At 37.9% G+C, this 23,618-nt stretch overlaps 1 protein-coding gene across 6 annotated transcripts in view; it reads left to right on the top strand.

The window, feature by feature from the left end:
- CAGE1 (cancer antigen 1) overlaps positions 1-23,618 on the top strand; it is an 80,380-nt gene that overhangs the window by 4,111 nt on the left and 52,651 nt on the right. For 2 of the 6 annotated variants that reach the window (XM_049883079.1, XM_049883125.1), the window contains exons 3-6: positions 1,118-1,205; positions 5,336-5,835; positions 9,517-10,575; positions 13,028-13,174. In XM_049883079.1, the coding sequence (XP_049739036.1) occupies positions 1,118-1,205; positions 5,336-5,835; positions 9,517-10,575; positions 13,028-13,174 (1,794 nt within the window). The other 4 variants (XM_049883087.1, XM_049883096.1, XM_049883115.1 and 1 more) reach the window with 4 other exon arrangements.

Below are 23,618 nucleotides of genomic sequence, written 5' to 3'. Positions count from 1 at the left end.
TTAAAAAACAATCTTTAAAATTCTTCTTAGAATTACAAAAAAACTTTTCATTAAAAAAGTTGTTGTGACCATAATAATACATTGTTAACCAGGCTCCAATATACTATGTATTGAATATTTTTCTTTATAATAAATGTATAGACCAATGGAGCAAAAATGCATGTTGTAGTTAAAAATAATAAAATCACAGAAGATTAGACTTAGAAATGATCTCTGAAATTCCATGAGTAGTGGAGTCCCAAGAAGTTTGTGTAAAATACAAGATTTATGCATGTGAATAATACTGCTTCATTTTTCGAGTATATTGTTCTTTATGCATTTTTATCTAATTGGGAGGAATGGCCTGAATTAACAAGTCTAAATAAAATTGTTATAAAATATAATCAGTTCTTATTACTTTCAGGTATATTCAGTAAGTAGCATAATGCTTAAAAAGCTTTATGAAGTAGAGGTTTATAGTCAGCTGATCTTAATATTTTTCAGGGCACCATTTAGGTCCACGTACTTAATGGTTTAGCCAATGTTTTTCTTAAGCACTTTAAATATTTTCCTCACTTTTATTTATAGTATTAATTTACTTAATAAACCCTTCATCTTTAGGTAACCTTGAGAATAAGCCCTACATGAATTTGTATAAATTCCTGCTTAGTGGAATCCGATTTCCCCTTATTACTGGAACCCTGTTTTATATATCCTCAATGCTGAAAGACAAGACTCATCACCACCATAATGCCATTTAGACCAGATTTAACAGACACCGAAGAATTATCAGTAACAGACACGTATGCTGTTATTTATCCCTCTAATTATAGTCTTTTCTCCCACAGAGCCTCACACAACACCTTTTATAGTCAGATGAGATGACTTACTGAAAAACCAAAATATTAAAATAGCCAGATACTTTTTTCATTTTGCCATTTTATATCGTAACTGTTAGCATGATTTTATTAAAAGGGAGCTCAAGTGTACAGTGAGGAAAGATACCAGAAAGCACATTATTTCTGTGCAACAAAAAATGCAAACAAAAATTACATAGCAATGTACATAACACCTTTAGAAGAAGCTTATGATAATGTTTAAGTATTAATATTAATACCTTGTCTTATTATTAATACAGAATGAAATAAAGAATGTAAAAGTGGAAAATGAGTCTAAATTAACACTTTCTGAAGATATTTATAACACTCTAGGCCATTTGATAGGTGGTGAGTATCTCTTCTTTAGCAATATGCAAAACAGAAAAATAAAATTTTGTATACTGTGGTAATAATAAGGAGCTCTGGTGGTGCAACGGTTAGGCATTCAGCTGCTAACCGAAAGGTTAGAGGTTTGAACCCACCCAGCAGCTCCGAGGAAGATAGACCTGGTGATCTGCTTTCAGAAAGATTACAGCTAAGAAAACCCTATGGGGCAGTTCTGCTGTTACACGGGTCGCTGTGAGTCAGGGTGAACTTGATGGTACTCAGCAACAGCAACGTGGTAGTAACAGGAGCCAGGCATTGTGTTAAACACTTTATATATATTATCTTGGGGAATCCACAAACAATTGTATGAAATAAGGGCTGCTTTTATGCCCATTTTACAGATGAGGAAAGTGAGGCTCAGAGAGTAACTTGCCGAGGTCATGTAGCACGTGAATGAACTAGGATTCAAATCCCAGTCTGTGATACCAGAATCGTATACCACACAAGTATCTCAAATCCCAGTCTGTGACACCAGAATTGTATACCATACAGATATCTTATGTTTGTTGATATAACCAAAAATCTCTACTCTTAAATTGAGAGGTGAAAACTATTTAGGAATTAATAATATAATAATCATGTTTATTAAAGCAAACTCAAATACTAGAAAGAAATCTATTTTTAATAATTATAATGCTAAAGAGATTCAACAAGCCCTATTAAAATCATAAAATTTAATACATGCAGGTATAAGAAAGGTAGATGGTATAAGGATTAGAAAGGAAGAGAAGTAGTAGTCATTATTTCGATATAACATGATTGTGTACATAGAAAATTTGTAAGACCCTACAGATAAGCTACTGGAACTAATGAAGTTTAGAAGAATGCTAAAGATCAATATAAAAAAATATTTAAAAAATCCATAGCATACTAATGTTCCAGCAACAACCAATTAGAAAAAGTAATTTAAAAAAAGACACTATTACCAGTAGAAACACAACTAAGGTACTTAAAAAAAATTCTAATCAAAGGTGTTTAAGGTTTCTATGGGGAAAAAAATGATAAAACCTTCGCAGAGAACATAAAAAATAAATATTTCATGTTCAACACTGTAAAGGTGTCAGTTTGCCTCAAATTTATGAATTAATGAAATTTCTTTAGGAAATTGATTCTAACATTCCCATTTGGAAATGAAAAGAGTTTGAAAAAAAATACCCAAGACATTTTTGAAAAAGAAGATGTGGAAACTTACCCTACCAGATAAGATTTATTATAGAATTATAGTAATTATAACAATGGAGTATAGGGTCACGATGAGTCAAAGTCAACAGCACACACAACAAAGTAAGGTAGTCCCCAACTTAGGACAGGCTTTCATTCTGACAACTCCATCTTAGGTCGGTTCTGATGTAAGCTGAATACCTCTTTTTTTTTCTTAGTTTTCATTTCAAAACAGCAGTGTTTTGAACAGCAAATCATAAAATTGAACATCCGTGAGTGATACATCTGGGAATGATAACATCAGCAAATTACATGCTGCAGAGTTGTATGTAGTACACATTACTAATGATAAAATATACCAAAACAAAAATGGACGTTAGTAAGTGTGGTTTATCGCATAGCAGAAAGTAGCCCTGGTGGCTCAGTGGTGAAGAGCTCGGCTGCTAACTGAAAGGTCAGCAGTTTGAACTCAGCAACCGCTTCATGGGAGAAACATGTGGCAGTCTACTTCTGTGAAGTTTAACCAAATGAAATCCAAACCCCATGCTGTCGAGTCGATTCTGACAGCCTCAGAAACTCAATGGGGCAGTTCTACTCTATCCTAAAGGGTCACTATGAGTCGGAATTGACTCAACAGCAACAGATTTAGTTTTGGTTTGGTATAACAGAAGGGTAAAAAAAACTAGTATAGCAGAAAGAATGCGGAGTCTAAAAATAGACCCACATATATATGGACACTTGGTATTTGATAGAGATGTCATTATATATCAGTGGGGGAAGAGTGGATGATTCATTAAATGGTGCTGACAGTTGGCTCTCCAAATAAACAATTAGAACCTTAACCCCACACCAAATGTCTAAATAAATTCCACATGGGTTAAAGGCCTAACTGTGAACTGCAAAGCTTTAACTTCTAAAAGAAAATTTAGAAAATACCTTTATGACAACAGGGAAGGGAAAGATTTCTTAAGACATTAAAAGTACAAATCATAAAGGAAAAAATTCGTGTGTTTGACTCCATTAAAAAAAAATTGCTATATGACCAAAATATAATCAACAAAGTAAAATAAGCCACAGACTGAGAGAAAACACTATATGCAATGCATATGTAACTGACAAAGGATTGATTCACAAAATAACTCCAAATCCGCAAAAAAAGGTAACTCTGTAGAAAAGCAGGCAAAGTGTGTAACAGACAGATCACAGAAAAGGAAATCCGCGTGAAAGGATGAACTTGGGAATTACCACACTAAAATACCACTGTGTGTGCCGCAATTTGCCATGTGCTGGAGGGGTGTGGCACAGAGGAACTCTTCTGCTCCTGGTCAGATAAAGGATTGGAAAAACCACTTTGGAGGGTACCTTCGCAGTATCTGGTTACATTGAAAATACCTATTTTCCATAGTCCAGCAATTACACTTTAGGTGTATTTGGGGCCTAGACAAAAATGTTTACATTACTGTACAAGGAAACGTGTAAGGATGCTCACTACAGTGTTGTTTTTAACAGTGAAATTCAGAGCAGCCTAAATAATATTAAGAAAATAGCATCCTCCAGTAGAATGCACTAGATCTACACAGCTAAGTGACAAAAACATAATTTTGGCTGCAATAAAGATTTGCATGTGGATATATGTAGTATGCCTCTATTTATATAAAATTTTAAAAAGCATAAAAGAATACTACAATATCCATGGTTGGCCCAGGATGCTGCAGCAAACTCAGAGGAGTTCTGTGGGGTATTTTTAAATGTGAGGGAAACAGTGATATTTGCACCTCGGTTGGACCCCACAAACTACTAGTTCTAGGTAGTTCACTATTTCAATATTAAGCCACAGTACATCTGTTTCTATGATGTCTTCACAAAGCTGGGTTTTGGGGTGGTTTCTGTGATAAAAGGCAAGTCCACATGAAAATCAATATGGAACAAAAAATGAGGATGCCATTGTCAAATGTTACCCCAAGGTTTGAGATACTGTTGAGTATCCAGCAATGCACATCCAAGTAGTAAGTGTGGTTATTTAAGAATGAAATACAATACTATATTTTTTCTTTTACTTTATGTGTATTTTCAAACAGCTACGAGGTTGTTAGGACAAATACTAAGTGGTTTGAGCTTACATAATAAGTAGAACTGTTAGGGCTTTTTTGTTCTGACCTAGAGGTGTGAAAAAAACTACAGTGTATGCTGAAATGAGGAAGTCTGGGAACTTGCTATGTGTTATTTAGGGTACCTAAATGAGTAATGAAAGTAGAAACACATGGACTTCAGCAAGTACATGGATTTTCTCTGGGAGGGGAAGTGAGGAGAGTTAAGTAGAAGGTGGGTGTCATTCATTATTTTTGTATCATTTCTTTCCGTTTTGACTTCTCTGCTTCTGATTTTTTAAAACATATCAGTCTGGGTAATTTGTCATACTGAGAGGCAGAGTTGCATAGCGTTTAGAAGTAGTATTCTAGAATCCCAGCTACACTGCTTACCAGCTCTATAACCTTAGTAACTTAAGTCTCAGTTTCCTCATCTGGAAAACAGGAATCCTAACAGTACCCCAATGAGTTTATATATGTCTGCTATTACATTATTCTTCATTTTGGTATATTTTTGACACATTTTATAATTAAAACGTTCAAAAATTACAGTACACCAAAAGAATTTCGAAGATATCTTAGCATTTTTGTTAATGATATTTGACATTAATGACATATAGCAAGCTTTTTTGTAGTAGTCATTTGGGGACTTTTTTCCTCCAGGTAAAAAGTTGTTTTTTGCTAGAAAAAAAAAAATCCATGTCACAGCCCATAGAACAAAGTTGAAATAATATGTAATTCTCAAAAGGCTCCAATAGTTTATATCTTAAGCGTAGCTGTTAACACAAAAATTTTTAGTCCACTAATTCTTAATTTCCTTCTTTTTTTCCTTTTTCTAATGAGATATCAACATTGTAAAGTACTCACAGAATGTACTAATTGAGCCACCTGACACCAGCATTTCTTCCTTGAAACAATTCGAACCTATTTGCAAATTTCATTGGACGGAAGCCTTTACTGATGAAATGACAACATTTCAAAATTCCATGGAAGGCTTACGTTGCACAGAAAAGCCAGAATTACAAAGTCACATGTGTCATTATGAAAAAGACAGCAACATAAAGAAAAATTTGTTTAACGAAGAAAATCCAGTAGGAATTAGCATTTCGACGGATAAAGATCTACTTGCTAATGAGTCTGTCAGTGAACCTTCTAGAAGCCCGCCTCTAATCCGCTGCTGTGGTGATAAACTGAATTTCATGGAAAATTCACTGGCTAAAAGTAGTGCCCAGGGACCTGCCCTGGGTCTTCCTCAACCTCAAAGCTTCAGTGATGCTGAGGAACCATTTAATAAAGAGACTAGCTTTAACCTGCATGATCTGAGAGCTAACTGTGAAACAGAGGTGAGTTTTTGATCGTCAGTAAAGCCTGTTTTTTTTTTTTTTTTTTTAAAGCCTGTGGAGTATTAAAGAATGTAGTTTTAAAAAATACTTGTGTATCATCTGAGACTTTTCCAGGTAGTAAGCACAAGTGGCATTCTCTGGATTCTAAGAATCCGTTCTGAGATCATAACCTAGTCAGAAACACATTTTCCTAATAAAACCTGATCTCTACTTGGGGACTCACACTGCCAAATGATAATTTCTTTGAGCTTCAGGACTGTATTCATCTTTTTATGTACCTTAGTGTCTACACAGTACCTTGAATAAAATAAGCATTTATATTTGCTGAATCAAACTGGCTGCAAAAAGGAAGGAGTACAGATAGATTCATTAAATTATTTGACAAGAAAGAGTAAGATTTTTCTATCATGCTGGACTTCTGTCAACAAGCAAAAATTATTTTTCTACCAAAGTGAAAAAAATCTATCGTCTTGATTTACTGATGCTGGGCACGCATGCAGCATCTTGAGAGCACTGAAGATGCCGACAGTGTAAATCCTGTGTACTTACTGAGGAAAAAGTCTGGTGTGGACAGGTAGATACAATCCAAGACTAGCATAAATTATAACTTTTCATTGTGAGTTTGATGAGAAAAGCTATGGCCATTGTGTTCCTTTTGTAAGTATAAACAGTTTGTTTTTTTTTTTTAAGATGAAGAAATTGAAGTTTTGTTTTCAGTTAGTACACATTGTTTTATGACATCGGTTAACAACCCCATGACTCTCCCTTCTCAACCTTGGGTTCCCTATTACCAGCTTTCCTGTCCCCTCCAGCCTTCTAGTCCTTGCCCCAGGGCTGGTGTTTTATGGGCCTGTCCTCTCTTTGGCTGAACGGTGAACCTCAGTAGTGACTTTATTACTGAGCTGAAAGGGTGTCCAGGGGCCATACTCTCTGGGTTTCCCCAGACTCTGTCAGGCCAGCAAGTCTGGTCTTTGTTTCTGAGTCAGAATTTTGTTCTACATTTTTCTCCAGCTCTGCCTGGGACACTCTATTGTGATCCCCGTCAGAGAAGTCAGTGGTGGTAACCAGGCACCATCTAATTGTACTGAGCTCAGTCTGGTGGAGACCATGGTAGATGTGGTCCACTAGTCCTTTGGACTAACCTTTCCCTTGTATCCTTAGTTTTCTTCATCCTTTCTTGCTCCTGAAGGGGTGAGACCAGTGGAGTATCTTAGATGGCCACTCACAAGTTTTTAAGACTCCAGATGCTACTCACCAAAGTAGAGTGTAGAACATTTTCTTTATGAACTGTGTTATGCCAGTTGAGCTAGATGTTCCCCGAGACCATGGTACCTGCAGCCCTCAGCCCAGTGATTCAGTCCCTCAGAGAATTTGGATGCATCTGTGGAGCTTCCTTGCCTTGCCTTGGACAAGTTGTGCTGGCTTCCCCAGTGTTGTGTACTGTCTTACCCTTCACCAGAGTTACCGCTTGTCTATTTAGTGTTTTTCCATCCCCACCCCTCCCCTCCCCTCCCTCATAACCATCAAAGATTGTTTCTTTTTGTATGTAAACCTTTTCATGAGTTTTTACAGTAGCGGCCTCATACAATATTTGTCCTTTTGTGATTGACTTAGTTCACTCAGCATAATGCCCTCCAGATTCATCCATGTTACGAGATGCTTCACAGATTCATCATTGTTCTTTATTGTTGTGTAATACTCCATTTATTTGTTTATCCATTTATTTGTTGATGGGCATCTAGGTTGTTCCCATTTTTTACTATTGTGAACAATGCTGAAATGAACATGGGTATGCATATGTGTATTCGTGTGATGGCTCTTGTTTCTCTAGGATATATATTTTTATTCCATCTCTGATTTTTAAGCAAGGTATTATTCAGTTTCCACGTTGATTTTTTTTTTTTCCTTGCACTTCCTGTTGTTAATTTCTGCTTTGACAGTGTTGTGGTCAGAGAAGATACTCTGTATTATTTCAATGTTTTGGATTTTGTTGAGGGTTGTTCTGTAACCTAAGATGTGGTCTGTTCTGGAGAACATTCCATATGTGTTGGAAGATGATGTGTACTTTGCAACTGTTTGATGGAGCGTTTCATATATGTCTATGAGGTCAAGTTAGCTGATGGTGCCCTTTAGGTCTTCAGTGTCTTTGTCGAGTTTCTTTCTAGATGTTCTGCCCTTTACCGAGAATAGGCTGTTGAAGTCTCCTACTATTATTGTGGAACTATCAATTTCTCTTTCCAGTGCTTTTAGGGTTTGCTTTATGTGTTTTGGAACCCTGTCATTGGGTGCATAGATGTTTTAAACAGTTCTTTTGTTCATTTATTTGAAGATAGATGGCAGCATTTAAAAGAGAACTTTATTTCCCTTTTTTCTTTGGTTAGGGTTTCCCTGGATTATTCCTTCCTCTTTTTCATTGCATTTATTTATTCATTTAGTCAGTCAATAAATACCTCCAGGCCTCTACTCTGTGCTAAACCCTGTGCTATGAGTTGGTTGATACTGGTTAACAAACAGATAAGAAGTGTTTCTTGTCCTCATAAAGATAACATTTTAGTAGAGGAGATAGACATTAACCAAATACTCACACAAATAACTGTGTGCTTTCAACTATGGTAAGTGTTGTGACTATAAGTTACATGCACAACGGGAGTCTATAATAGGGTTACTGCCCTGGTCAGGGAGTTTGGGGAAGGCTTCCTTGAAGAAGTGGTAATTGAGCTGAGCCCTAAAGGATAAGTAGGAGTTAATCAGGTTTCCCTAAAGAAGTGGTAATTGAGCTGAGCTCTGAAGGGTAAGTAGGCGTTAATCAGGTAGAGGTGGTAGGAGGGCGTTATGTGCAGGAGGGACATGTGCACAAGCCTTGTGGCTGCAGGGAGCATGATACCTCGTAGGACCTGAAGGAAGCTCAGTAACACTGGGCTAGAGAGCAAGTGGGATGGAGTAGATGAGGCTGGAGAGGTGGCAGAGGTCAGATACCAAGATCAGATATGAGAGCATTGTAGGCCTCAGTAAGGAAAGTGGTCTTTAATCCAAAGCAATGAAAAACCGTTAAAATACAGAGGCTTGATATCTTTAATTCCAGAGAGTTATGCAGCCCACCCCTACAAATATCTTTTACTGGGTTTTTATATCATTTATATTTTAGTGTTGTCTTACCATAATGTACTGTCCCTTCTTAAACCCCACAAAACCTGTATTGTCGGCGTAAAGTCAATCATGAGACATGTTCCTCTGGCATTCTAATGTTTATAGGATTCACAGCATAGTGAAGTAATGGTGTGAATGGGGAATTACAAATAAAAGCTTTATTCAAAAGGGACTATAGAGTAATAGGCAAATTTATGGTTGTATTTGAAGTCAAAGACAGTAGCATCTTATATAGTGTTCAGAAAAATTTTCAATCATAGAAAATGATGAGAGTACCAAAGTTTAATTTTTTTTTTTTTCAGTAAAAGTACATGCACACTTTTGGTAAAAAGTATCATAGACCTCACTCTATCATATACCTACTGTTTGTGTTGTACTGTGCTGTTAGGTGCTTTATGTACATTTAGCAAGCAATTCTTAGAAAACTGCAGGTAGGTATTATTTTATAGCTGGGGAAAGTAAACTTGGGATCTGACTCCAAAGCTCACAATTCTTCTACTTGTTCCCACTTATTTTATTTACTGTAATTTACAGACTGCAGTTTCACCAAGTGAAATACAGAACTCTGGGGAGATGCCTGAGATGTCAGTTAGTCACCAAAAGGAAGCCAGAGTGGAGGACGTGGAGAGTCCAGGGCTTTTCTCAGCTTGGTCCCCCACAGACGTTTCCTGGAGTGGTGGAGGATTTAGGGGGGAATGCAAAACCTCTGACACAGAGCGAAGCTTTGAAAACTTACAACCTCTGGAAGAAGACATGGCTTTAAATGAAGTCCTACGGAAATTAAAACATACCAACAAAAAGCAGCAAATTCGAATCCAGGACCTACAGTGTAGTAACATGTATTTAGAGAAGAAGGTTAAAGAATTACAGGTGAAGATCACCAGACAGCAGGTGTTGGTTGACATCATTAATAAGCTTAAAGAGAATGTCGAAAAATTAATTGAAGACAAATACAAAGTAATCTTAGAGAAGAACGATGGTGACAGAACATTGAAGAATGTGCAAGAGATTCTGTCTGACACCCAAAAACATCTTCAAGAATCTAGGAATGAGAAGAAAACCTTACAGGCAGAGCTTAAAAAGATCAAAGTGAATTACATTCATCTACAGGAAAGGTATATGACAGAAATTCAGCAAAAAAATAAATGTGTAAGTCAGTGCATCGAGATGGGCAAAACCTTAAGCAAGAAAGAAAAAGAGGTAGAGAGGCTGCAGCAAGTCAAAGGAGAATTGGAAAAGGCCACTGCTTCGGCTCTGGACTTACTGAAAAGGGAAAGAGAGACCCGAGTACCAGAGTTCCTGTCTTTACAGGAGGAATTTCAGAAACATGAAAAGCGAAACCTGCAAGAAAGACAGAAGCTGAAATCTAGTCTTGAGGAACTGGTCACGCAAGTTAAAAATTTGAAATTCATCTCTGAAAATGAAAGGGCTAAGAATACAAAACTTCAACAGCAGATCGACCAAGTGAAAAATGAAAATGCAAGACTTCAGCAGCAAACCACAAGGAGTGAGGAGCAAAACCATGTCCCTAAGTTTGAGATGGCTGAGTTAAAGGAGCAACTGGAGGAGGCTACGGAGTCAGCTATTATGAAGGTATTGATGCAAATCAGAATCTCTAGTGTAAAATTACAGGAGTTTCTAAGAGTCTAGTCATGCATATTTAGACCCCTGTGAGCTACTTGGAAACCCTGTTTTTTTTTAAGCTACTTGGAAACCTTGGTGGCATAGTGGTTAAGAGTTCGGCTGCTAACCAAAAGTTTGGTAGTTGGAATCCACTTAGGTGCTCCTTGGACACCCTGTGGGGCAATTCTACGCTGCCTTATAGGGTCGCTATGAGTCGGAATCGACTCGATGGCAACAGGTTTGGTTTGCAGGTTTTTATAAGCTACATGATTTGTGCTAATTATTATAAAAGTGAAAAATAGTATATATCACGATCTCATGTTTTTGCATCTTTCACATTTTTGTCCTAATATGACATAATTTCCTTTACCTGACAAGTCTTTTCAAATTGGCTTTATGGTTCTTTCTTTGTGTCAGGATTTCAAATATTATCAAATAGCATGGCACTTACATATATTATTGTTTTTTGGAAAGACTTGTTAACAAAAAAGAAAAAGACAGACTAGAAAATGCACCACAGATTTGGAGACGTTTCTTTCAGTTTATGGGTACTTATGTTAAAGAAAGCCATTTCTAGCATCTAGTGGTTATTTTGGTAGAAATGATTTCTGTGGGTATCCATGACCAAACATATAAAGCAACCCCCAGAAGTAACCTTTGAAAACGATTTTCTGAGCATGGATCTCAGTGATCCACATTTCATACCACTTCTGGCTATTCAACAATAAAACTAAACAGTACAACCTATTCGTATATTAATTTTGTAAAATTATAATGCATCTAAGAACTGCATCAGAAACTTCTATGAGTATGTTTGGACAGGCTTTAATTTTTTTATTATCTACTAGTAGTTCAAATAGCTTTCTTGGCAACCAAGAACCTGGAAGGACATCCTGGAATTCACAGTTTTTGCAAACTGGAACAAATGTATTCTATTTCAGTTTTGTAGACCTGTCTTATAATATGTGTCAAAAAAAAAAAAAAACAAAAACCAAACCCATTGCCATTGAGTCGATTCCAACTCAGAGTGATCCTATATGACAAAATAGGCCCCATAGTGTTTCCAAGGAGCAACTGGTAGGATTTGAACTGCCGACCTTTAATTAGCAGCCGAACTCTTAACCACTACACCACTAGGTTTCCGTCATATGTATAAAAAACCAAACCCAGTGCCGTAGAGTTGATTCCGACTCATATGTATAGTAAGATCTTATTGACTCTGAAGTAGACAACTGTGGAATTTTTTTGTTTCAGTTTTGTTGTAATAACTTGTATTTAGCTGATATATTGCCTTGAAGATGTCTTTAGTGGGCCTACTTTATCAGTCTGTGATTGGCATAAGTATTGTTTATAAGTAAATAAATCTATTATTTAAGAATTCTTAGTAATATAGATAAGGTTCTGTTGTTCTCTTCTGTTTAAAAAATTATCTGTATGATTTTTTTCTCCAGAAAGAACAGATTACCTAAACCAGCGCTTCTCAAACTTGAAGGTGCATCAGAATCCCCTGGGGGGCTTGTTAAAACAGATTGCTGTACCCTATCCCCAGAGTGTCTGATTCAGTAGGTCTGGGGTGGGTCCTGAGAATTCCTAACAAGTTCCTAGGTAATGCTGATGCTACTTGACAAGGACAACACATTGAGAACCACTGATTAAGCAAAGATGACCTTAAGTTTAGCTCCTAATCACATCATGAGAAATTTTGAATTGGTGAGTTCTGACAGAATTGGTTGTACTGTACAAAAGTTTAGCACAGTGTACTATTTTTTCTTTTAAAAAAAGTAAAGTTTTTTTTTTCTTATCTTGACTAATCAATTCATTTAATACCCCCAAAACCATACCTACTCTGCTTTTAGTTCTGCTTTTCATTAACTCTAGGTTAGCATTCTCAAAGTGTGGCCTGTTTTATATGTGAGGTCAAAACTATTCCCATAATAATATTAAGATGTTATTTGCCTTTTTCACTCTTTCTTTCACAAATGTACAGTGCAGTTTTCCAGAAGCTATGTGACATATGATAATGTAATTGCTCTCATGCTAATGAAATGTGTGAAGCAAAATGTGAACATTCAGCTCCTTTACTTAAGCCGGAATTAAAAATATTTGTAAAAATGTAAAATGAGGTCAATTAAATATAATACGTTTAATATTGTTATTTAAACCAGTTAGAAAATAAAGATTTTTTAATTTTTTCAATTGTAATTTCTAATACAATAAATATCAGTAGATATAACCCAATAAACAAAAGATTTTGGAGGTCTTCAGTAATTTTTAAGAATATAAAGGGATCCTGAAATCAAAAAGTTTGACAACTACTTCTCAAGGTTTTTAAGGGTTTAGATTTTTTATTCAACATTTTACTTAAAAGGGTCATCTCGGTTTTTAGTCTTTATAGTAACAAATCTGTTACGTGTGCATGTAGGATGCAAAGATGACACATTCTGATTTCTTCCTGAATTGCCCACGTTGTGAAGAAAAGAGCCTGAGTCCTCCAGATGAGAAGAGAACTCAGCTGGCCTCCAAAATTCACAGTCTGCTAACTCTGATGGTAGGACTTCTCACATGCCAGGTAATAAGAAAATTCGGATTTTTTTTATTAGGAGGTGTCTTAGCTATCTGGAGCCCTGGTGGTGTGGTGGTTAAGAGCTTGGCTGCAAATCAAAAGGTCAGCAGTTCAAATCCACCAGCTACTCCTTGGAAACCCTATGGGACAGCCTGCTATGAGTCAAAATCAACTTGATGTCAATGGGCTTTTTTTTTTAGTTAGCTGTCTAGTGCTGCTGTAACAGAAATACCACAAGTGCGTAGCTTTAAAAAACAGACGTTTATTTTCTCACAGTTTAGGAGGCTGTAAGTCTAAATTCAGGGCACCAACCCTAAGGGGAGCTTTCTCCCTCTATTGGTTCTGGAGGAAGGTCCTTGCTCCTTGGTTCCTGTCTTCCCCCATCTCTGCTTTTTGCTTGCTTGTTTAATCTCTTCATATCTCAACAGAGTGATTTAAAACAGACCCTACTGTGCTAATACTGTCTCATTAACATAACAAAGAAAACCCATTCCCAAATGGGGTTATAACCACTACAGGGGTTAGGATTTATAACACATATATTTGGGGACACATTCAATATATAAAAAAAAAAATTTTTTTTTTTTTTTACAATATGTAACGGGGGAAAAATACCAGGGTTGAACTAAACCAATGGAGAGACAATAAAAGATGGCAGAATTAGTCTTGGAAGAAAGAAATACAGGCCCCTAAATCAACCATCCAGCCTTTCCTCCCTCCTACTGCTTCTTTCTGTTTATCTTTCTTCACCACTTAAATCCCACAAGGCTACAGTAATATAGCTAAAATAAAAAATACAGACATCAAGCAAAACCTTTCATTTTTTTTTACCAGTTGCTGTGGAGCCGACTCTGACTCATGGCAATCTCATGTGTGTCAGAGTAGCACTATGCTCCATGGAGTTTTCCATGGCTGATTTTTGGAAGTAGATCACCAGGCCTTTCTTTCAAGGCACCTCTGGGTGTACTCAAAGCTCCAACTGTTCTTCACCTTAACTGTTTGCACCACCCACAGACTCCATCCTTCTTTTAGTGCTTCCCAAATTTCAGGAAAACAATAGTTCTTGTACCTAGGTCAGTATACTCCTAGTAATTAATTACTGTTCACTCTGAATGAGTTGTTTATCTAATCTAAAATACAGCTTTTGTGCGGGAGGGAGTATGCAGCTGTGCACAATAGAATAAAAGTGATGTTAGTGTTGTATGAGTTTAAATGCTGCCTTCACCACTTCCTAGCTGTGAACTTGGTTAAGTAACAAACTTTCTCAGCGTTAGTTTCCTCATCTTAAATACGGGAAATGATACATGCTGTCCAAGGAGATTACAAGTACTGCATTTGGTGTGAGAACATATTGAAGGGCATGACACTTCCTAGGTCCTCAGATTCACCGTTTCTTCCTCTTCTAGTGCTGTGTATTTCTTTATTCTTACATGCACTCGCCAGAGCTGAAATTTGGGGACCTGGGTTTATGATGTTCCTGAACCAGCACAAACCCTATTTCTGTTTTGTTTTAGCTACAATTCATTGAACGCTAGCATTTACTGAATGCCAGAAATGGAGCTGAGCAGCTCCCACATACAGCACACAGTATCATCCACAGGCTGTGTCCACCTGAAGTTTATTTTTAAATATTTGAATTTGAATGGGCACAGACTCTCCTTTGCTGCAGACTTTTCCGCTCCATCTTGCCTCTCCAAACATTTACTTATTCACCATATGTCCACTCCTCAATTATTGACATGGTCAGATTCCACAGACCAGATCATTATGTGAAAATCAGCATTGTATGAAAGTGGAGGATGACCACATCAGATCACAAAATGGAGGATAACTACATCATTATGTAACTGCCAAGTTACGTAAGTGCCAAATTCATTACGTAACTGCCAAACCACTGAAAATCATGGCCCAGACAATTGACACATAACTTTAACCATCATAGCCAATGTTACTCTTGCCTCATGCCCTGGCATTTTGTTACTGCCAGATGTACATCAATGTACAAAATAGATAGTAGATTTTTTTTTTACAGTTGCCATAAATGTGAAATGTCAGGTAATGAGATAGCTGGTAAATAGGGAGATAGGTGTATTTGCCTGGTTTTCTCCTGTCTCGCTGGTGGCTTCTGTTCTTTCTCAGTATTATTTGATGGCTGCTGCTTCTCTACCAAACCTCTCAATGGTACAGTTGGTCTTAATAGATCTCATGCCATCCCAAACAAGTCTTATTTGCCTGCATGTTCTGTGTCTCCCACCTCCACTGGAACATCTGCCTTCAAGATCAGAGGTATGCCCTGTTAACTGCAGTGTGCCCAGTACCAGAATCTAATGCAGGGCTCAGCTTATGATAGGCACTTGATAAAAATTTACTGATTGTCCTGTCCTTCAAAGCATTTGAATTTTTAGTCACTGCTTTTCATGAATTAACTCATTTAATTTTTGTATCATCCTTTATATTATAAGATTTTTTTTTAATATAGAAGAATAAACCAAGGCTTAGAATGGTTGAGTTACTTATCCAAAATCTCACATACGATTAAGAGGCAGAACTCAGATACGAATCCAGGCAGCCTGACCTCAGTGTGTGCACTTTAGCCCCTAGGTTATAGTGATACAAGTACCTTCATGCTAGGTAAACCTGTTGCTGGCCAACTGATTCTGACTCATGGCAACCCCATGTGTTGCAGGGTAGAACCCATAGGGTTTTCTTGGCTGTGATCTTTATGGAAGCATATCGTCAGGCCTTTTTTCCACAGCACTGCTAGGTGAGTTCAGACTGCCAACCTTTAGGTAAATACTTGAGTACAAACCATTTACACCACCCAGGGACTTTTCAAAATGAGAAGAAATAGCTGCAAATACCCATTAATGATCAGAAGCTGGAATGTACGAAGTATGAATCTAGGAAAATTAGAAATGATCAAAAATGAAATGGAATGCATAAATATCGATATCCTAGGCATTAGCGAGCTGAAATGGACTGGTATTGGCCATTTTGAATCAGGCAATCATTTAGTCTACTATGCTGGGAATGACAACTTGAAGAGGAATGGTCTTGCATTCATCGTCAAAAAGAACATTTCAGGATCTATCCTGAAGTACAGTGCTGTCAGCATTAGGATAATATCCATACGCCTACAAGGAAGATCAGTTAATGTGACTATTATTCAAATTTATGGACCAACCACTAAGGCCAAAGATGAAGAAATAGAAGATTTTTATCAGGGGCTGCAGTCCGAAATTGATTGAACATGCAATCAGCATGCATTGATAATTACTGGTGATTGGAATGTGAAAGCTGGAAATAAAGAAGAAGGATCGGTAGTTGGAAAATACGGCATTGGTGATAGAAATAATGGCAGAGATTGAATGATAGAATTTTGTAAGACCAACTACTTCTTCACTGTAAATACCTTCTGTCACCAACATAAATAGTGACTATACACATGGACTTCGCCAGATGGAACACACAGGAATCAATTTGACCACATCTGTGGAAAGAGACGATGGCAAAGCTCAATATCATCAGTCAGAACAAGGCCAGGGGCCAACTGTGAAACAGACCATCAATTGCTCATAAGCAAGTTCAAACTGAAATTGAAGAAAATCAGAGCAAGTCCACAAGAGCCAAAATATGACCTTGAGTATATCCCACCTGAATTTAGAGACCACCTGAAGAATAGATTTGACGAATTGAACACTAGTGAATGAACACCAGACGAGTCGTGGAATGGCATCAAGGACATCATACATGGAGAAAGCAAGAAGTCTTTGAAAAGACGGGAAAGAAAGAAAAGACCAAGATGGATGTCAGAGAAGACTCTAAAACTTGCTCACAAACGTCGAGCAGCTAAAGCAAGAGGAAGAAATGGTGAAGTAAAAGAACTGAACAGAAGATTTCAAAGGGTGGCTCCAGAAGACAAAGTAAAAGATGATAATGACATGTGCAAAGAGCTGGAGATAGAAAACCAAAAGGGAAGAACACACTCAACATTTCTCAAGCTGAAAGAACTGAGGAAAAAAACTCAAGCCTCAAGTTGCAATAGTGAAGGATTCTATGTGGAAAATATTAAACAATGCAGGAAGCATCACAAGAAGATGAAAGGAATACACATGGTCATTATACCAAAAAGAATTAGCCGATGTTCAACCATTTCAAGAGATAGCATATAATCAGGAACCAATGGTACTGAAGGAAGAAGTCCAACCTACTCTGAAGGCACTGGTGAAAAACAAGGCTCCAGGAATTGACAGAATATCAATTGAGATGTTTCAACAAATGGTTGCAGCGCTGGAGGTGCTCACTCGTCTATGCCAAGAAATATGGAAGACAGCTTCCTGGCCAACTGACTGGAAGAGATCCATAGTTATGCCTAGTTCCAAGACAGGTGATCCAACCTAACGTGGAAATTACAGACCAATATCATTAATATCACACACAAACAAAATTTTGCTGAAGATCCTTCAAAAACGGCTGCAGCAGTATATCGACAGGGAACTGCCAGAAATTCAGGCCGGTTTCAGAAGAGGACGTGGAACCAGGGATATCATTGCTGATGTCAGATGGATCCTGGCTGAAAGCAGAGAATCCCAGAAGAATGTTTACCTGTGTTTTATTGACTATGCAAAGGCGTTTGACTGTGTGGATCATAACAAATTATGGATAACATTGCAAAGAATGGGAATTCCAGAACACTTAATTGAGGAACGTTTACAAAGATCAAGAGGCAATCGTTTGGACAGAACAAGGGGATACTGATTGGTTTAAAGTCAGGAAAGATGTGCATCAGGGTTGTATCCTTTCACCATATCTATTTAATCTGTATGCCAAGCAAATAATCCGAGAAGCTGGACTATATGAAGAAGAATGGGGCATCAGGATTGGAGGAAGACTCATTAAAAACCTGCGTTATGCAGATGACACAACCTTGCTTGCTGAAAGTGAAGAGGACTTGAAGCACTTACTAATGAAGATCAAAGACCATAGCCTTCAGTATGGATTACACCTCAACATAAAGGAAACAAAAATCCTCCCAATTGGGCCAATGAGCAACGTCATGATAAATAGAGAAAAGATTGAAGTTGTCAAGGATTTCATTTTACTTGGATCCACAATCAACACCCACGGAAGCAGCAGTCAAACGATGTATTGCCTTGGGTAAATCTGCTGCAAAGGACCTCTTTAAAATGTTGAAAAGCAAAGATGTCATCTTAAAGATTAAGGTGTGCGTAACCCAAGCCATGGTATTTTCAATCACATCATATGCATGTGAAAGCTGGACAATGAGTAAGGAAGACCGAAGAAGAATTGACACCTTTGAATTATGGTGTTGGCAAAGAATATTGAATATACCATGGACTGCCAAAAGAACGGCAGTGGGGTGGGCCAAAAGAACGAACAAATCTGTCTTAGAAGAAGTATAATCAGGATGCTACTTAGAAGCAAGGGTGGTGAGACTTTGTCTTAGATACTTTGGACATATTGTCAGGAGAGATCAGTCCCTGGAGAAGGACATCATGCTTGGCAAAGTACAGGGTCAGCAGAAAAGAGGAAGACCCTCAACAAGGTGGATTGAGACAGTGGCTGCAACAATGAGCTCAAGCATAGCAATGATTGTGAGGATGGCACAGGATGGGGCAGTGTTTCTTTCTGTTGTGCATAGGGTCGCTATGAGTCAGAGGCCACTCGATGGCACCTAACAACAACAACAGGGACTTTGCATTTTAGGTACCTTTGAAATTACCATAGAGTTTCAGTATTGTTGAGGATATCAGATAGTTCTGGTGTCAGAACAAATTTTATTTTAGATAGTTTGTCTAAAATGTGGATTTGTAGACTGACTAGGCTAAGAGGGTAGGTATACATCAGAATCTGTAAGCATGATAGTTACTATAGATGAGTATTAACATTTCAGCAATTATACTAATCTGTCCCAGTATCAATTTATATACAAATGAATCTATCAGAAGTCATTCCCCAACAACCCTTTATTAAATGTGAGAAATAATTGAAGAATTGAGTTCAATATTATTTTACCTCCTTTGGTTTGGTTACTTATTATGGAAGGGAAATTTGTTTTATTCTTATTCCTTTGAGCTGTATTGAAGACTTTTAATCTAGATTCTTACACTGTTACCCATAGGACATCACCAATCCTGGTGCTGAACATTTCAAAGACAGTGAGAAAATTAGTGATATAATGCTACGAAAATTGAAGTGCTTACATCTTAAAAAGAAAACTTTGGATGAAGAGGTACTGTATTTATTCTTCATTCTAAAAATAATACCATTTTTAGTGAAAGTAAAAAAATAGTCAAAGAAAAAATTGAAAGGTCAGTGTTTCAAACCCACCAGTCCTGCCCTGTCCTATAGGGTTGCTATGAGTCAGAATCGACTTGACAGCACACAACGACAACAACATAGTGATTTCAAACTTCATCACTTAGAATCATAGAAACATTTAGAATAAATCATTTTACTTCTCAGGTGGAGAAGGGTAGAGAGAGGTTCCTGGAATTTCTTCAATTATTCTTTTTTTTGATGTGGTGGTACAAAATTTAGGGATAAAATTAAGAGAATTAATTACTAAGTTCAATAGGGCAGGTGATGACAGGGTGTTAAATCATGCTATTTTTAATCCGAGAGGAATTCAGAAGTGACAACTTTACTTTACAAAAAGAATAAATACTCATACTTCAGTCTGGAATCTTGGATCATAACAAATTCAGTCCTATACTATCAAGAAAATACTTCTGAGAACTGAGTTGCATAAAGAATACACTGTGAGTTTTCTGAGGAAGCTTTGTCTCCTGGCTAATCTGCGGAGAAAAGGACTCGAGGAAGAAGCAAACAAGCAGTGAAGCTACCGACCTCTACATCTATAAACCAGCCTTCAAAAATAAGCTCATTGGGGGTCAGAGTAGACTGTTATAAAGATACACTTTTAGATATTTATGTTTGCACTTCGATGGATCACTTTTGTGTGGCCTTTCTTGCCATGGTCTTGTAACTCCCTCTCATGTGATTGGGTGGCACTATGTAAATAAGGTGTATGGAACCCTAAAGAGGGGATTGGCCAGTTTTGCCATGCTGCTACACTTAAAAGAGAGCCAATTCTAGAGCAAAAGGAGGATCTTACCACCACCAAGGAGGAAAAGCCAGGAGCACAGTGTGTCATTTGGACCTGGGATCCCTGCGCAGAGAAGCTCCTGGAACCAGGAGACTGAGAGGAAGAGAGCTGTAACACTGAAGACGTCAAGAAGCAGTGGCAGAGAAATGGCAGCAGGAGAGACCGGCAGGAGATGGCATGGGGGGCTTCCCAGTCCATGAAGTGAGAAAGCTGAGTGCCTTCAGGAAGGAGGCTGGTTGATGGAGTAGGGTAATTTGGGCACTTGGTGGAGCTGGATTTGCCAACCCACAGTGCTAGAGCTGAGCCCTTTGAGTCAAGACTTACTGATGGAGTGAGGTGCCTCTGGGCACTTATCAGTAGGGCTAAAAGAGCTTTGTAACACTTGCCCCAGGAGGGAAGAGGATGAGGGCCAGAGAGAAGCATGCCGGTGGACATGGCTGGGAAGAGGCTGTCCTGGTGGAAGAACTATATCCTGAGCATTCCTGAACCTGAATTGTAACCTGTTACTTCCCTAATAAACCTCATAATAGTGAGCACTGTCTGTGAGTTCTCTGTGGCCATTGCAATGAATCATCAAACTCAGCAGAGAAGTAGAGAGTGCCACAGAAGGGACAGCTGTGGTCAGAATTAGTAAAGATGGCAGAGACAGGAGGTATGTCTGACCTCTGCCTCATAGGAATCAGCCTGGGACTGTTGATCTTGATTCTCCTTCCCCCTGTGAAGTTAGAAGAGGTCAGATGACTCCACTGCCATACCGTTTTTGTAATGTTCCTTTAGTAAATTTCTGTGTAGTTACTGAAATATTGACATACAAAATGATACAATGTGTGTAATTTTACTCAGTTAAGGGGAATCGAGGGAGGAGGGGAATGGTTGGGATATAAATGATACAAGACTGGCCATTAGCTATTAATTGTTGAAGCTGGATGGCAGTTACAGGGCGTTCATAAGTTTTCTCTCTTTTTTTATTAGAAACTTTTCATAATAAAAAGTAAAAAAAATATTTTGTGCAGCACACTTTACCTCAGTGGGGAAGCTTGAATATTGAATATTGATGTTTTCTCATACCATTGAATCGATTACAACTCCAGGTAACCCCATGTGTTGTTGTTAGGTGCTGTTGAGTTGGCTCCGACTCCTAGCGACCCTGTGCACGACAGAACGAAACACTGCCTGGTCCTGCGCCATCCTCACAATCATTGTTATGCTTGAGCCCATTGTTGCAGCCACGGTGTCAGTCCACCTTGTTGAGGGTCTTCCTCTTTTCCGCAACCCTATACTTTGCCAAGCATGATGTCCTTCTCCAGAGATTGATCCCTCCTGACAACATGTCCAAAGTATATAAGACGGAGAGTAGAACTGCTCCATAGGGTTTTCTTGGCTATAATCTTTTACGAAAGCAGATTGCTAGGCCTTTCCTTCCTAGTTCAAACCCCTCTAGCTGGGTTTGAACCATAAACTTTTCAGTCACCAGCCAGGTACAAACTGTTTGCGCCACCCAGGGACCTTGAAAATTAAGGTTCTTTATTATTATAATGAAGAAATTATTATAAATGAACAAGTAAGAAATTATTATAAATTGCATCCAAGTGAAGTTGGCTAGATTTTTTTTTTAACAAATTGTAATTTTTAGAAGAATTATAATAGCCTGACTGTAATAACAATTGGATATTAGGATAAGCTCCCTGAAGACCTCAAGACCACCCCTAGGTTTGGTGATTCACTATAAATTTATCTATTACAGCAGAAGGATACAAAGAAAAATCAGCAAAGGGAAAAGTCATGTGGGGTGAAGACTAATGGAAACCAGACACAAGCTTCCAAGAGTTGTCTCCCAGTGGAGTCACACAAGATACACTTGTGTGACAAGGGTTTTTAATGGGGGCTGTTCACATAGGCATGCTGTGGTTGGCACGTACCAAAATTCCAGACTCTCAGAAAGAAAGCAGGTGTTCAGCATAAACCATATTATGTACACACTTTAGGCACTGTGAGTCATTCTTACTAGAGAATGGTGAAAATCCTTCTGAAACCCAGGTGCCCCGATACTAGCCAGGGGGCAACCTTGATAGCAGGTCTGTCTGAGGATGACAGTCTCAGGCCTCGTTTTCTGCACAAGGGGTATAAAAAAAGTATATCTTTTGAAGACGGGGGATTGAACTGTGCATGTTTTGATGATTTTATTATAAATTTTATAGGATGTGTTTTTTGTCTCCTTTTCTGAAATATAAAACTTTTTTTTTCTTAGCTACTGAAACATAAAGCTAGAATCACAACCATTAGAGAGTTAATTGCTAATGAAAAAGCATTTCAAGATCAGGTTATTAAGGTGAGTCTAACATTTACTGTGTGCCATCCTTGATATATGGAAACCCTGGTGGTGCAGTGGTTAAGAGCCACAGCTGCTAAATAAAAGGTTGGCAGTTCAAATCCTTGAAGTGCTCCTTGGAAACCCTACGGGGGTAGTTCTGCTCTGTCCTGTGGGGTTGCTGTGGGTCAGAATCAACTTGACAGCAACAGGTTTGGTTTGGTTTTGGTTTATCCTTAACATAAAGACACTTTCTTGCTCTTTGTCAAAAGATTGTCAACGTTTAATTTTGTTATGAATCCGCTTAAACACATAACCAATAAAGACATAGGTTTTTCAAATCCTGGTGTTTTATGAAATAATATAATCAGAGTTTCCTGGCTGATTCTCATGGGGCAGAATTGAGGGCCACTGATAAGTTTTTTAGAGAAAATTGCCTGCTAGTTTTCTTGAACTATTAGTTTCTTGATTTCTTTGTCAGGACAAGACACTTTTGTGTTTGTGTGGCTGTTGGAAGTATAAGAGGTCCTTCTTTTTTAGCATCATAATCATTTGGCAGTCAAATCTATATTCAGTGTGCATTGAATATGGAGTGACTCCGGAGGGTACAGGAGGAAGCAAATGAATCAAGGTCTATAGACACTCCATTGGCAAATCCAGATTTTGATCAGAGGTTTCCACTGATTAAACCTACCTAACTGGGACTTTTTTTTTTTTTTTAATCTGGGACTATCACTCTAAGTAGGACCATCGCTGTCAGCTGGGACTATGTACTCTGCAAAAAACCTAGATTAAAAAAAAGCCATCTTAGCATTGGGAAATTGGTTTAAATTATCTGATACTGAAGTGATGTTGAGATGAACTTCCCAGATTGCCCCTTTCGGGACTGTATTTCTTAAACTTCATCCTAGAAGATAATTATAAAACGAATAACTCATTTACAACAAAATTTAATCACCGAGCAATTAAATTTCAGTGGCATTCTTCAGGAAAAAGGAGTAAATTAGACCTGT

The sequence above is a fragment of the Elephas maximus genome, chromosome 1 (genome assembly GCF_024166365.1).
Source record: "Elephas maximus indicus isolate mEleMax1 chromosome 1, mEleMax1 primary haplotype, whole genome shotgun sequence".
Taxonomy (NCBI): Eukaryota; Metazoa; Chordata; class Mammalia; order Proboscidea; family Elephantidae; genus Elephas; species Elephas maximus.
The sequence above is the reverse complement of the archived record's forward strand: the minus strand, read 5'-3'. Positions and strand labels throughout refer to the sequence as shown.